Source organism: Lissotriton helveticus, chromosome 7 (genome assembly GCF_964261635.1).
Source record: "Lissotriton helveticus chromosome 7, aLisHel1.1, whole genome shotgun sequence".
Taxonomy (NCBI): Eukaryota; Metazoa; Chordata; class Amphibia; order Caudata; family Salamandridae; genus Lissotriton; species Lissotriton helveticus.
In genome coordinates, this window is record NC_136068.1 from 1,072,982,886 (window position 1) to 1,072,998,776 (window position 15,891).

Genomic DNA, 15,891 nt, shown 5'->3' on the forward strand with positions numbered 1-15,891 from the left:
CAGATCTTAGAGGATTTGCTGGTACCACCAACATGTAAACTAGATCCTTAATGAGTAGTTTAGTTAGATGGAGCTCGATCAGACAATAAGTTAACTGATTACACTGTGCCAGAGATAGAGCAATAACTTCCTAAGGAGCAGCAATAGAATCAAGTGCCACGGGCAGATTTACTCATTAAACTTCCCAGTGGCCAGCTCTCTAGCCATGTGCCTGGGGGCAAAGGTACTTATCGTCCTAAATCCAACGTTCTGGTTATGTACTAGGATAGGATGTAGCTTGCGCCAGTCTGGTGATAGTTACCTTCCTAAGGACCAGCTCTCCGTTCATGTGCATGGACAGGTTTCCAAAGTGCAGCAACATTTGGTCAGTGGCAAGCTGCTGTTCAATGACATCATCACCATAGATCCAGACAATGGCGACACATATGAAGAGGTGGAAGTAGTCTGTCTGGAGGGGAAGAGAGATATGGTGGTGAGCTCCAGATCCACGTTTTAGACCTAAGCATTTTCTGGCTCTCTGTTCCCTTCCTCGACCTGTCCTTATCTTTCCGTCCACCAGACCAGTTTCTGTAACAGTTTTAAGCCAGTTTTCCAAGTACGACCCACCCCAGACTCTGCTTCAACATGGAAAAAGGCACTTTTATTAGTAAGACATACAGTGCTTTAAAGATGCATTTGCTAAACTGACTGGCAAGAACGAACTATAGCACTGTCCGCTTTTGAAGGCCATATCAACAAAAAAGACAATATTTTGAAGAAGGACAACAAAGAATGCAGAACCTGCAATGTGATACTGGTAGGCTAAATGAAGAGCCTTCACACGCACCCTCCGAGGGCAGTGCCAACGCATCAAGACAATGAAATACGTGAAGGACACAAATGATATACCAGTAATGAGGCTATTCTGTAGGAAAAGGTGGGTTAGCTCAAGAGTTTTTGATTCGAGGCTAAAAAAGGCATGCAGAGAAACAAAAATTTCATAGAAAGAGTTGATGTGAATCCAAATAACAGCCGCCAGAATAGATAGTGAATTAATTAGAGGTGTTATAAACATTGAATAGCCCACGCGGAGGTGGAATATTTATGAGAATGCCATCATCAGAGCAGCAGGAGGCTTTGGAACAGTCACTGATGGAGGAAGTGGACCTGTGGAACAGACCCAGGTTGAAGAGAGGAGCGGAAGCACATAATCAGAATTTAAGACAAACTGGAAAAGCATTACAGCTCTCTGATGGCGGAGAAGTGATGCAAATGAAGGATATGCAGGAGGTGGCGGGCTGGGTACAGACAGGGTTGTAGACGATATCCCCCATGAATTGTGTTGAGTAACACCATCCCTGCAAGTGAGGCTATACCAGCTGTTCAGCAGGAGCTTGAATGTTCCCGATTAAGATTAAGGAGTCTGTACGAGTCTGGCCCGCACAAATAAGAATATGAGCTTTGAAATAAATATATTTTTTTAAATAATAATAATGTGGGTGTTCTCTAAAAAGGGGCGAGGATACTCTTTCACTGTAACCCTTTCACCCTACTTAGAGTGGATAGACATCAATACCTTATAAATGGGGTGGTTAAGACACCCACCGCATTCTGACAGCTGGCTCGCATCGACCAAAACTTTAAACCCACTTGTTAGTTTGTAGGTACTATCATGAGACTTAAGAGCATGTTTTCAACACGCTGTAGTTTTAAAGTAAAGGACGGTTAATTAACAGGTGACCATTGTTACGACAGAACAATTTAGTTGATTCAAGATATTTATTGATTAAATAAAACAGGAAACAGGCGAGAGCCAGGTAGCACAGCTTCCATCCAGGACACCGGTATCTAACTGATCTCCTGTGTGGAATCCGAAAAGGAACACAAAAGCATTCCATGCCACGCTCCGGCCACGATCCAAGAACATTAAAGAGAAACATCATACATATAATAATATAACAACATAAGACATACCCCCTCCTTACAATGCTATAAAAAAACAGTAGAAAAAACTAACAGTACAAAACTATAAATGACTTCCCACAAAAAGTTACATGAAATAAAAAAAAAAATCACATTACATACTCTTTCAACCACCCATGAAGAACTCTTTTTCTCTTACCAAACTCATCTGTATTAGTAGTTCCCAAATGCCCCTCCTCTCTCCTACAAAAATAAGTCTCCTCTGTGGAAACACCATCCTCCTGGACATGTTGTCTACTCTCATTCACATTTTGGTTAATCTCTCTAGATTCCTCTACATGAACACCATCACAAGCCAAACGGGCTGGACAGTGCTTTGATCAAAATAATCTTCCACCCATTTTGAATCACCTGATCCTCCTTGAAATGGAGTGACCTTTAACGGCACACCAGATCTGTGCTCCAGGTCAAAAGCCACCCTTTTGAGATTCCACACTCTATCGTCTTTCAGCCTGACTGCATAATGAAGCACTTCAACAACCTCTTGCGGTGATTCAAATTGGCTTTCGCCCTTAGGAACTTTCATAGGTCTTTTAATACGGACCAAATCCCCAACTGCAACAGGAACTGTCTTTGTACCATGTCGCTCATCGTAGTACTCTTTACTTTTTTTATGCACCAACTCCAAACTGTTTTTAACTTCCACCGGAGACCAGTGCTCTACCTTTGCCTCCATAAGCCAATTAGGACTAAATTTGCATATCAGCCTCCTGCCCCTCATCATCACAAAAGGAGAAAGTCCAGTAGCACTTCCCCATTGGAGGTCTTAAAGTCTTTAAAGAGTTGTCAGCAGAGCAGCAAACACATCACACTCTTACACACCGCTCTACCTCCTTGTCAATACCAGGCCACCAAAAAATGCTTTTTACCACCAGTTTGGTCCTGACCACACCAAAATGAACTTCATGACACAATTGCAACACTCTTGTGCGAAAGGTGACAGGCGGATTTATCCTTTCACCTCTCAAAATCAATTCCTTGTCAGCAGATAACTCCATTCTCATCTCCCAAAAAGGTCTTAACCCCTTCCCTGCAGGGCTAATTCCACCGCTGTGCTGGGGGGAGGGTGGGCGCGCACAGCGCCACGGTGCTTGTGACGAGCTCAGCTCGTCACGCAGCACGATGGCGCTGTGTTCATGACGAGCTCAGCTCGTCATGACCACGCCCGTTTCTATAGAACCCTCAGCAGAGCGGGGGAATTAGCCCCGCGTGTGAGCGCCACGCGTGTCATGACTAGCTCAGCTCGTCATGAGCACAGTGCGACCATGCATCATGACGAGCTGAGCTCGTCATGAGCACGGAAGGGGTTCAACTAGTGGTTATGTGTTCCATCTTAGGCCAACCTTTATAGATATAATCAGATATGGCTTGTAAATCCAGGTCCTTACATTGCTCCTCCAACCATTCTTCCTTGCTAATAGCTAGCGTGCCGGAATCATGTAGAAATGCAATACTATAATTCCCCCACGGATCATCCACACAATCTTCCAAAAGTACCGGTAGCCTTGATAAACAGTCAGCCACAACATTGTCCCTGCCTGGAACATAGATAATTTTATATACAGACTTTTTCATCCTCATGGAAATCCTAGCCAACCTAGCAGAGGCCTCAACACTACCTTCTGTGGTTAAAATTCTCACCAACCGACGATGGTCGGTGTGGATGGTGACTGGCTTACCCCAAACAAAGGCACAAAAATGTTTCAACGCCCAAGCAAAGCAAGTGCTTCTCTCTCAATAACAGGATACTTGCGGTCCGCAGGGGATAAGGCTCTAGATGCGAACAATATTATCTTTTCACTGCCATCGCCCCATTTTTGTGACAAAACTGCACCCAATCCTTTGTCACTCGCATCCGTAGTTAGGAAACACTGTAAATTTGGATCAAAACTGCTTAAAGCAGCTACTTTTTGTAAATCTTCTTTGACTAAAGAAAACTCTCTCTCACAGTCGTCAGACCATTCAAACTTTACATTCTTCTTTAGAAGAGATCTTATGTTATACAGCTAGCTTGCAACATTAGGAATAAACTTGGCGCAGTACTCAGCCATACCTAACAACTATCTTACTTCATCCTTCGTAGTTGGAGCAGGTGAGCATACAATAGCATTAACAAGTGATGTTTTGGGTCTTACACCATCTTCACTTATAATGTGTCCTAAATAGGACACACTCCTCTGAGCAAATTTACACATTTGCTAAGTTCCACAGTTAGACCAACCTTTTGTAAAACCTCTAACACTTCATTCAAAATACGATCATGTTCTACTTTACTTTTAGCAGCCACCAGTATGTCATCTTGAAAAAAACTCACCTCAGTCATTTTACCAAAAAGTCTATGCATCAACCGCTGAAAGACTGCTGCGGCCGAAGCAAGAACAAATGGCATTCTCCTAAACTGGTAACACCCAAAAGGCATAACGAAAGCTGTAAGTCTCCTATACTCTGGCGTGACTGTGACCTAGTGATATGCTGCCGATAAATCAATGGTTGAAAACCAGGTTGCACCTTTGAGTGAAGACACTATTTCATTTATCTTTGGCAAAGGAAATTTCTCAATGACAATGTTATTTAAGTGGGGCATGTCAATGCAAAGACGGATTTTTCCATTGCTTTTGCGCGCTACCACCACTGGAGAAATCCACTCATAACTCTCCACTTCCTCAATAACACCTTTAGTTAACAAACCTTCTAATTCCCTGTTGACTTCTTCTCTTATCAACAAGGGAATGGGTCTCACCTTGTGGATCTTAGGATAATTATCTTTTTTAAGAACAATGTTGTGTTCGAATCCTTTCAGGGTTCCTAATTTTTTCCCAAAAACACAAGCACATTTTTTTTTACCAAAACATCTTCTAACTTACTAGTTTCTTCAACTACTAAAACTTTCTCTTCACCATTAGGGTCAAGGATGATGTGTAATTATTTTTGGTCCATCCATCCAAGAACAGATGGACCAAATTTAGCCACATACAATTTCCCTCTTGCTGATCTCCCTTTAAATAAGAATGTGAACCATCTGTAACCTAACATATTGATCTTTTCACCAGTGAAACTTACAGGGTTCACATCTGTGGGGTAAAGTTGATGACCAACTTTTTTTTTCAAATTTCTCCTTCCACACAGATTAATGTACAATAGTATACAGACAGCCCAAATCAGCAAACATGTTGATAGACACTCCCCAATGGAAATCTCACATATAGGCTTCCCTTTTAGTGAGTCATCTGTGACATCAAGTACATAGTTTCCTTGTATGCTTTTTACACAACTACTATTGTCATTTTCAACATCCACCTCCACATCATTCTTATTTTCCCACACATACTTAACATTGCTATTTCTTCTTCGGCACATTTTACTAAAATGGCCCATCAAACTGCAAATACTACATTTTTTCCTACGCGCAGGACAATATCTGCTATATTTATTTATTTAAAGTTTTCTATAGCCCGAACAAGACCCTTAGGTATCAGAGCGCTTTACATTACATGAGGTAGTTAAAGACAAGAGTTTGTAAATTCGTTCAATGTAAAGAGGTAGGTACATTTAAAAGCAATAGATAGACATTATACATTAGACATTATACAGGAAGTATATACATGGTATGTCATATTCCGATGTTTACATTAATACTTATACAAGTAATATATAATAGATATTATATATGTTTGAATATGGCTAAAAATGAATGGTCTAGAATCATTGATTCCCAAATGCTTATAGTTTGTGTAGCTTTGTTTTCACTCCTTTATCAAATGTTCTTTTGACCTCGGTCCGACCTATGGAAGGAACTTATTTATTAGGAAGCTTTTCGTTTCCCTCTTGAAGGATGTAGTGTCTGTAATTTTTCTTATGCTTGGCGGAAGTGAATTCCAGATCCTTGGTGCTGCTCCTGAGAATGCTCTGTCGTACGATTTCTTCTTCTTGAAGATGGCTGGTCTCAGTAGCATCTCCTTTGCACTCCTGGCCGGTCTGCTTCCTCCGGAGATTTTAATTTTCTGAGCCAGGTACTTAGGTGTGTTGTGGTGTAGCGCTTTGTGTGTTATGCATGCCATTTTCAGCTGGATTCTGGCTTCGTAAGGTAGCCAGTTTAATGCTTTCAGGTGTGGTGATATGTGGTCAAATTTTCTCGATCCGGTTATCAGTCTTGCAGCTGCATTGAGACATGCCTTTAGTGGTGCTATTGAAATTTTTGGGAGCCCTGCTAGCGTTGTACATCCATATTCAATCCTTGAAATGACTAGTGATTGTACTGCCATTTTAAGATCCGTCGTGGATATGAATGGTTTCATTTTTCTGATGTAGTTCAGGTGATAGGGTGCGCTTTTTGCCATAGCTTTGATGTGGTCTTTCATGTTTAGGTTCTCATCAAGTGTGATTCCTAATGATTTTGCAGATTTAACTAGTGTAGGGGTGCAGTTTAACGCTGTGATCATATTGCACCATTCTTTCCCTTCTGTGTGTTTATTTGGTGGTGTGATTAATAGAAATTCTGTTTTTTGTGCATTTAGCTTCAAATGATTATCTGCTAGCCATTGTAACGATATTTTTAAGGCTTCATTCATTCTCTTGACGTCCTCCATGGATGTTATCTTGATGTAAATCTGCGTATCATCCGCATACATGTGATAGGATATCTTTGAATTTCGAAGGATTTCTGTGAGAGGTTCAATGTATAGGTTAAATAGTGATGGAGATAGCGTAGAGCCTTGCGGGACTCCAATTGAATTAGGGCTTGATGTTGAGAGTGACTGATTGACCAGGAATCTTTGTGTTCTATTCTGAAGGAAAGATTCAAACCATTTTAGCACATTTCCTGCCAATCCCATCCTGTTATGAAGCCTGTTCAATAATTTTTCATGATTTACCGTATCAAATGCTGATGATAGGTCTAGGAGGATAAGAAGACATGTCTGATTAAGGTCTAACGCCTGTAGTGCATCCTCGACAATATGTAGGATCGCTGTCTCTGTGCTATGTCCTGTTCTGAATCCTGACTGACAATCGTCTAGTAGTGAGAAGTTCGTGATGTGTTGGCTTAATTGGTTTTGAACACATTTTTCAATTAGTTTAGCAAGAATAGGGATGTTGGTCACAGGGCGAAAGTTATTTGGATCTGCTGGGTCCGCTGTGGGTTTTTTGATGATGGGAACGACTTGACCCGTTTTTAGGCAATCTGGCAGGGTTCCTTGGGATAGGGAGGCGTTTATTATTTTCGTCCATATGGGAATCACAATATGATTTATTTCTTTGACGCACTTTGATGGGAGTGGATCGTTATAGTGGTTGTTGGGTTTGATGTCCGACAGTGTTTTGGCGATGGTGTTTTGGTCCAGTATATCCCATATGTTCTTTGCTATCACATCTGTAACATCTTCTCTCTTCAGGTTGCCTGTCCCTCCAAACACCCCTTTGCGCCTGACTCTGATCACGCCCCATGGTGTTATGAGACTGGCCTCTATGTGCTGTAGTTTGAAAACATCCCTAGAGTATTTTTCTGATTTTTCAGATTCCTTAATCACTGTAGCACATCTCCCCGACATTTCAGCTTTTCTTAAAATTGCTAAACATTTTTTTTCTAAAGGAGCATCCCCATTGACCCATAAACTCTCTTGAATGGTAAAATTGTTATTATACATAACTAGCTGATCACGAACAAAATCGTCATGTAGGTCACCAAATTAACAATGAATCGCCAATTTCTTAAGCTCGTCCACCCAGTCATCTACAAGCTCCTCTTTGTTCTGTTTCCTTTGGAAAAACTGATGGCGTACTACACCAATGCACACCTTAGGGGCAAAATACTTGTCAAGATCCTTTAAATCTGAATCAAACACATTGCTGTCTTCACCACATACCATTTTAGGCATACGAGAATAAGTTTAAGCCCACTGGGCCTAACGAATGAAGTAAAAGCTGTTTCTTCTGTTCTGGTTTCATCTTACCAGCTTCGTCCACTGCTTCAATATAGTTCACAAAATATTCCTTTCACTCCAACCATTTTAAACTTGGTAGTGAAATGTTGTCCATAAGGAATGTGGAGGACTGACTGTAAAAGTTTGCTGTGACATGGCTTGTCTCACTACCTGAGGTTCCTGATCACCTCATTCCATATGCAGATATTCCACTGATAATTACGATGTAATATATGTTCCACTACTGAAGAAAAAATAAAAGCCAGTCCCAACTGCTTGAAACCGTTCCAAATGAAAAAAGAAATGCTATAATAGGCAACAACATAAATATAAATAGCCATCTCCTGACTTTCTCACCTGTTTCCTGTGTAAATGACAAGGTTTTAAAGTAAACTAGATGTCCAATTTGCGTGAATCTCTCTCCTTTCAGAAGACGGTTTGACGGTGGAGAAGTGTGGCTCAATGGTTAGAGCGGCTGACCCTGATGCAGAGGTCTAGCCCGGGACCAGGGTTCAATTCCCCGCCTTGGCGGGTCTTGGGCTCAAAAATTCCACGGACCTGATAATTCTCGCCTCGGTGCCTATTCCAATCATGGAGTCCCACTCTGAAACTCTGGGCAATAGCTTGCTTAATCTCCACAACGGCACCCACAACGCTAAGGATGCCTGGCCTCCACCTTGGGGGTGCCCAGGAGTGGACACCTCACAGGGAAAGCCAGGATGGGTTACACAGCGGTATTCGTACAAGCACCTTGAGACCCTTGTGGGTGAGTAGTGCGCTATACAAGTATCAATTTACATCCTCCTTTGACACAGCTTCTGTTCGAAATCCAATATGGCCGCCGTGTAAGGTCACGCTGCATGACCCTACGTGCTGACGTATAATGCACGACGTAACCAGATTACTTAGCTGTTCTTCCTCGTCCTTCGTCAAACAGTTCGACTCCGCGAGGAGCAATGCCGCCCACGTAAAGGTTCGAACGCCGCCGCTCGAAAAACACGGCCGATGGTGGTTCCTTAACGGTCACCCAAGGTAAGGTAAAGCTTCTTACCGGAGTTCTGTTTTGCGGATGTCCCCAACACTAGCTGGAATTCCTGGGTTCCCTAACAGCTAAGCAGTCTTCTTTCCTTTGCGTTTCTCTTCACAAATAGATGAAGTTTCCAAGAATTTAGATTAAAAAAAACAAAAGAATACTGCTTGATCTGCGTGGGTTCACCACCTAGTTGTCGCCAATTGTTACGACAAAACAATGTAGTTGATTCAAGGTATTAATTGATTAAATAAAGCAGTAAACAGGCGAGAGCCAGGAAGCACGGCTTTTATTCAGGACACCGGTATCTAACTGATCTCCTGGGTAGAATCCGAATAGGAACACTAAAGCATTCCATGCCAAGCTCTGGCCACGCTCCAAGAACATTAAAGAGAAACCTCATACATATAATAATATAACATAACAACCATTTATTGATTAATGAAAGACAGGGTCAAAACAACAGCACTTTTCCACATATCTCACGTCTCTATTCCTACCCACTTGAAATTCCCTGCTAGTGTACAAGATCTGCGCACAAATTTAACATCTCTTTCTTACGCGTTTTTAAATTCAATTAGAATTTTTTTTTTATATAGAAAACCAATTAAAAGTGCACATTACCTGAAAAAGCAACTCAGCTGCTTCATCTCACAATAATTTCCCCTTTCGGAAAGGAAATATGAAAATGTAGAATCAGGTAAGCGTGAAAAAGTGTTTGTTACCTAATGCTGGCAGGCTGCTCCAGAGGCACATACAGCAATGCAGAGGCGCTGCGAGGATCCCGGAGCAGTGGGCGTTACACTTTTATGACGTTTGCCTCAAAAACGAGATTTGAAACAGGTTTGTTTCTGCTCAAGTTTAAACCTTTTTGTGTTGCGAGGGTTTCTTTTTCGTGACCTTTCGACTTCCATCGTTTTTCTCAGCTGCTTATCCGCCAGCACAGCCGATATTTTGATACATGTCCCTCCATTATTGTGAAGAAAAAAAATCGGGCAACAATGAATGTGTTCTTGGTGTGCTTTGGCTTTCTGACAAACGCAATGAAAGAAGTGCCTAGTTTGGCAAGCCACGCCATATAGTAGATCAAGGTAGTGCTTTAAGCAGCGCGCCTTAAACAGGTGTGGGGAGAAAGAGAAGCGTTTCTAAGAAATCTTTAAAGAAGGTACATACAGCCTTTGTAACTGACGGCGCAGAGTAATACATGTGAAATTGAATTACGTCCTTGACAAATTAATAAATGAAGGCTTACTGGACAAATCACAATAAAATACTGCAGGATGTTTTAATTACCAGTTGATATATCACATTTATCTTTGGCCATAAGCATTAAAAAAGGTAAGTACATTTAAAAGTTAACGAAAAAAAGTTGCTATTCAATTGGAATGAAACAGTGCTTAAGGCTCTGGAACACCAAAGAAAAACAATGTTACTCAGTCCCTGTGTTACAAAAGGGACTTCCAATAACACTGCACTGAAGCACGAGCATATGACAGGGTGGCAGGTACAGTTTTTTTCCCTTCAGCCGGTGAATGACCAAAAGAGAGGGCCCTAGTTCATGCTCGCTTTGCCAGGACATGATCCTGGCAGACCCTGTCTGTTGTAGTACAAAGTCCATTAGCCGCGGTGTATATTCTATAGAGGGTTTATTCAAGCTTTGTTACAAGGTAAATTCCAGGTAAGTAGGTAGATGATAACAGATAGCATGTAGATAGCGGATAGCCCTACCAGGAGCAGCCTCCATGTTGCTCAGCCTGCACAATCCAACTGACACTCAGCACATCACCAGGCACCCATGCATTTTATGAAAACACCAAGCATTCAGCATTCCACACATCACCAAGCGCTTCAGTACTCATCCTGGCTGAGCAGTAGGGAAGGTGTAGCTAAGGAAAAGGAATGGCAACAGTTAAGTCACAAAACATCCTTGTTCCTTAGGCAAACTATAGGCAGAAATAATGCAAAAGACGGAAATGTGCATATAATCCAAAAGGAAGAAAATAGAGGATAAAGTTACATTGCTAAATCATTAAATACATTAAATTCACAAATAATTGAAGGAACATTCCTACTATATACATGCATACAAATCACAAAAAGAATTTACAGAATATTACTAAAGCAAACACTAACTCCTAAAGCAACCAACACTTCCTGAATCAATTAAAGATCTACCCCCATCCCCTTCTTTAAGTAACATGAATATACAAGCATACCGAGACCAATGGGGACGCGACTTAACACAATACACCCTGTACTTCTGACCCAACAAGTATCTCAGGCAAACATATTTCACGCAGTGATAAAATACACACACCTGGAACACAGCACACAAATAAACCCACTCAGCACTGAGGTACATCCAACCTCACAACTCAGAACTAGGGTACTAACAACCCTGCACTATGGCACTCACCACCCTTCAACTTTGTACTAGGGTACTCACCATCCTACAACTCTGTACTAGGTTACTCACCATCCTACAACTCTGTACTAGGGTACTCACCACCCTATAACTGCACTGGGGTACTCACCACCCTACATCCCTGCATTATGGTACCTGCAAACCTAAAACTACCAACCAGAACACAAGAAATAACCACAAGCACACCGTTATTAACCCTTTGGGCGCAGCCGCGATTCTGCGCCTGTGCGGCACATTCCGATCGCGGGTGCGGTCATGACGGCCGGGAGCCGTCATCAGCACACGAGCACTGTGTGCCATGACGGCTCCCGGCCGTCATCAGCATGGAAGGGGTTAAACAAGCAAGAACTGCACATAAAGGTACAAGAATCTATAATCATTGAGAACCAAGCAAAATAGAGTACACCCCCCACACACCACCAAGAAAAATGGTACACCAGAAACTGCTAATGGCATGAATTTAACAAAAAAGCATAATGACAATAAGAATAACCCAAACATAGTGTAGAAACATCAGATGCCTAAAATAACTAAGGAAAATACCAGAAAACTCCCAGTTCACCAGATGAGCGATATCTCATGCAAGAGAAACCGACAACAACAAACAAAAGACAATCAATGACACCATTAGCTTGCTTCACGGTGCTGCAAAAATGTATCTAGTTAAATTACAGCAACCAATTTGCTGCCAAAGTCCTCGACTCATCACACATTGCTGAGGGCAGCCGCATAATCTGAAAGCGTTCCAGATTCTAAATCATTTCAATTTCTTGCTTACTGTTCTTGCACCGACAACCTAGAACTAGTTGCTCCTTCACCCATTCACAAGTCACTTCAAGAACACCGTCCCGAGAAAAACTGGTGCGGATCCTCTCATAGGTTGCTCCAAACATAAGTTTCATCATAGTCAACTGTGATGTGGTAATAGGGATTCCGGCCCGACCTAGCAAGCTAAGCATCTTGCTGGACAATGCGTGGCCTGAAGAGCAGTAAAGGCTTCCCCATAGACTCCAAAGATGGTGGCACATAGACATTAGGCGTGCCGGATGGCTCCAGGCATGTGCATGCCCCAAACAATAGTGCGCAGTACGCTTGGCCAACTTGGAAATTGGTGTTGTCACTGGTTGCTAATGGAAACCTCCTCGTGCCTTAGAAACGCACCGTGACTCCCTCACACATGTATTTTGAAAGAGATGAGCCTTGCGCATTCCTGGCACCAGTGTAACCAACTTCTTTTTAAAAAATCTATACAATTCCTTAAAACTTTGCTCAGCACTGGGGTTACGCTGGAAGGGAAGGCAAAACTCACCACTGTGCCTCTTTCCCTTTTTTTATGACCCCCTCTGGCCGCCGGTAACATGGCTCGATTATTAATACAATTCAGTGTGGGGCTCGACTTTCCTACGCCCGGAATGTAGACCGCTAAATGTGTCTCTTTCTATCAGGCAAACACTTGCTGGTAATTTTGCACACAACCGATGAAAGGACCCAAATACATCCGGTTACTGGCAATGTCCAATTGACAGTGTTGTAAATGTGTATTTCTTTCAACATGGTTCCCCACCAATAGCCCTTCCTTTGTGTCCTCCCCTCTCCATCCTTCCAGAATACCTGTGATGTTCTATGTGTATTATTCTTAGCCAAGCTACATTCCAGACTTGTCAGTTGGTGGTCTGGTCAGCTGGCGAGGTGTAAGATTTCCTGTGCTCTGCCAATAAATCTTCTACCTACCGTCTAGAGGCTCCTGCGTCATTCCTGATTCTACTTAGATCAATTTGGCGCCATATTGGATTTCCTTTCACAGCTCTTTTCTGGAGCTACAACGTGACATGCTGACGCTGTCACGCAACGTAAAGCGGCTGTTTTGTTGTGCTCAGCTGAGTTGTCAAGGTTACCGCAAGTTACGAGCGTAATCTTTACACGGTGATACGCTCACCATTTCTGTTTTCGCAAGTTACGAGCATAATCTTTACACGGTGATACGCTCACCATTTCTGTTGTTATTCGTGCCCAGTACCTTCGCTACAATTGATAAAATCAACACCTTGCCACTTGTCCGTTTAGGTGTCTCATGTATTTGGACAGCATTTTCATGTTATAAGGTGACAGTTTATACCCACTTCTACCCTCACTTTTCTCTTTATTTGGCAAGACACTGTAGAAACGTATTGTTAATTCTTTCACTGGTGTTGGGTTGAAATATTTGTATAGTTACGGCTCAACAAGTTGCAGTAGCACTACCCCTACAGTTTCTTAGCGAACCAGGTACACCGTCAATTCCATGGGAGGATTGGCTAGTCATGTTTGACAATTATCTTGACGCCCTTGATGGCCAAGCCTTTTCTGCCAAGCGTAAAAAAGCGCTGCTATTGAGTGCTCAGGGCAAGGAAGGTCAACGTATCTTCAAGTATCTTCCTCAAGCGTTGCAACCCAGTGGGCAGTCTATGCCCGAGGAGTACAAAGAAGCGGTCTCTAGACTTGAAGTGAGGTTTGCCAAAGAGGAGAATTTGGTAATAAACAGATATAAGTTGTATACACACAAGCAACGTAACAAGGAATCCATTGATGATTTTGTGGCACAATTACGAGAACTATCAGTGAAATGTAAATTCGGTTCAATGACAGATGAGTTGATCTGTGATCAGCTGATCATGCAATGTAATATTAGGAAGATACAAGAGAGGTTGGGGGAGGCAAAGAACCCATCTTTAAAGATAGCAATAGATTTAGTCAAGGTGGTCGAACAATCAGAAATATGTATGAAGGCGTTGCAAAAGTCTAATCCACAGCAACAAATTTCTGAAGTGTCTGAGAAGGTCATGACTGAGAGTGAACCAGGGGATGATGAATCAGTTGCCCTAGTCAAGGCGAAAGACAAACATTTGGAAAAAATATATACTTTTGTTAAGACTTCCATTAGATTTTGCTCGAGATGTGGTAGTAATGCACATACATCTGACACAAAATTCTGCCTCGCAAAGAACAGAGTGTCTTAAATGCGGCAAATTGGGTAATTTTTCTAGAATGTGTAGGAACAAAGGTCAGCCCAAGGTGGCCGTTACTAAAGATAATGGCACAGAGTTTAGAAGGGAGAGGGACAAGATCTTGGTTGTTGAAGATGCCAACATGAATACCTTAAGACCCAAAGTGGACTTCAATATTGATGGCCATGAAGTAACTCTCATGGTGGATACTGGTTCAAGATGTACCATAATTCCTGAGTCCATGTTTAAGAAGGAATGGGGTGTTAAAATACTCAAACCTAGTGATATTTCCCCTACCGGGTACCAGGGTGACAATATAGATTTGTTAGGCTACTTTAAATCAGACATCTCTTTTGCTGATGGTCCACCAAGGGTAAAGTGTATGTCGCCATTGATGGGCCAACAATTCTTGGATGGATTCACCAATACAACCTGCATATCATTGTCAACCCTAGAGCACCCTCCCAAGTCATGGTTGTAGATGACTATACACTCAACGATATTCTACATGATGCAAGCAGAGTTTTTAGAAATGAGTTGGGAGAGTTGAAGGGTTATGCACATAAGATCCAGCTGAAGAATTATGTCATCCCCGTTCAAAACAAATTGAGGAGGGTTCCCCTTGCGGTCAGGGATGATGTTAAATCATTAATCAATGAAATATTACAAGGGGGTGTCATTGAGCTGGTGGAGGCATCCACCTGGGTGTCTCCGGTTGTCATTACACAAAAGGCTAGTGGCAAAATAATATTTTGCGTGGATTTGAGATCCCTTAATAAAAACGTTGTAGCAGATATTTTCCTTTCCCCAACATTGGAGAATTGGTGTCCACCTTGCAAGTTGCGAAGTTCTTCAGGAAATTAGATTTGAAGAGCACGTATCATCAGATACGTCTCCATGATGATTCCAAACATATGACCGCATTCATAACCACGGAGGGCACGTTCCAGTTTACGAGACTTCCTTTTGGGCTAACCTCTGCGGCTAGCATTTTTCAGTGCATGTTGACGCTTTCCTGTGCTCTGCCAATAAATCTTCTACCTACCGTCTAGAGTCTCCTGCGTCATTCCTGATTCCACTTACATCAGACAGCATATTAATAAATCCAACCATTGAGGTTCAACTCAGCTCCTCAAACAGGGGCTTGCTTTTTTAATGTCAAGAAGGTCAAATGCCCGGGAAGCAGGCTGTCCTGGTGATGAGGGACACTATTGGGGCTAACCAGGGCATTCCTTTCCCTTAACTTCACTTCAGGTTGCTTAGTTCCAGTTTCATGGTTACAAATTCTTTATTAGTTTCAAATAAAGCCTATCTTTCTCAACATGTACGTTCTTTCAAAAATCATCGCCAAAATGTCGTTATACAAGTCCATTAGCCGAGGTGTATATTCTATAGATGGTTTATTCAAGCTTAGTTACAAGGTAAGTAGGTAGATGCTAACAGATAAAATGTAGATAGCAGATAGCCCCACCATGAGCAGCCTCCCTGCTGTTCAGCCAGCACACTCCAACTGACACTCAGCACATCAATAGTCACGCATGCATTCTATGACATTACCAAGCATCCAGCATT

General features: G+C 42.2%; 1 protein-coding gene across 3 annotated transcripts in view; it reads right to left on the minus strand.

The window, feature by feature from the left end:
• The window catches only part of TBC1D16 (TBC1 domain family member 16), a 785,234-nt gene that overhangs the window by 33,324 nt on the left and 736,019 nt on the right, over positions 1 to 15,891 (minus strand). Inside the window, exon 11 of one of the 3 annotated variants that reach the window (XM_078654045.1) lies at positions 302 to 448. The exons of the other annotated variants lie outside the window; for them this stretch is intronic. Coding sequence (XP_078510171.1) covers positions 302 to 448 — 147 coding nt within the window. The remainder of the gene's footprint in view (positions 1 to 301; positions 449 to 15,891) is intronic. 3 annotated transcript variants of the gene reach the window in all.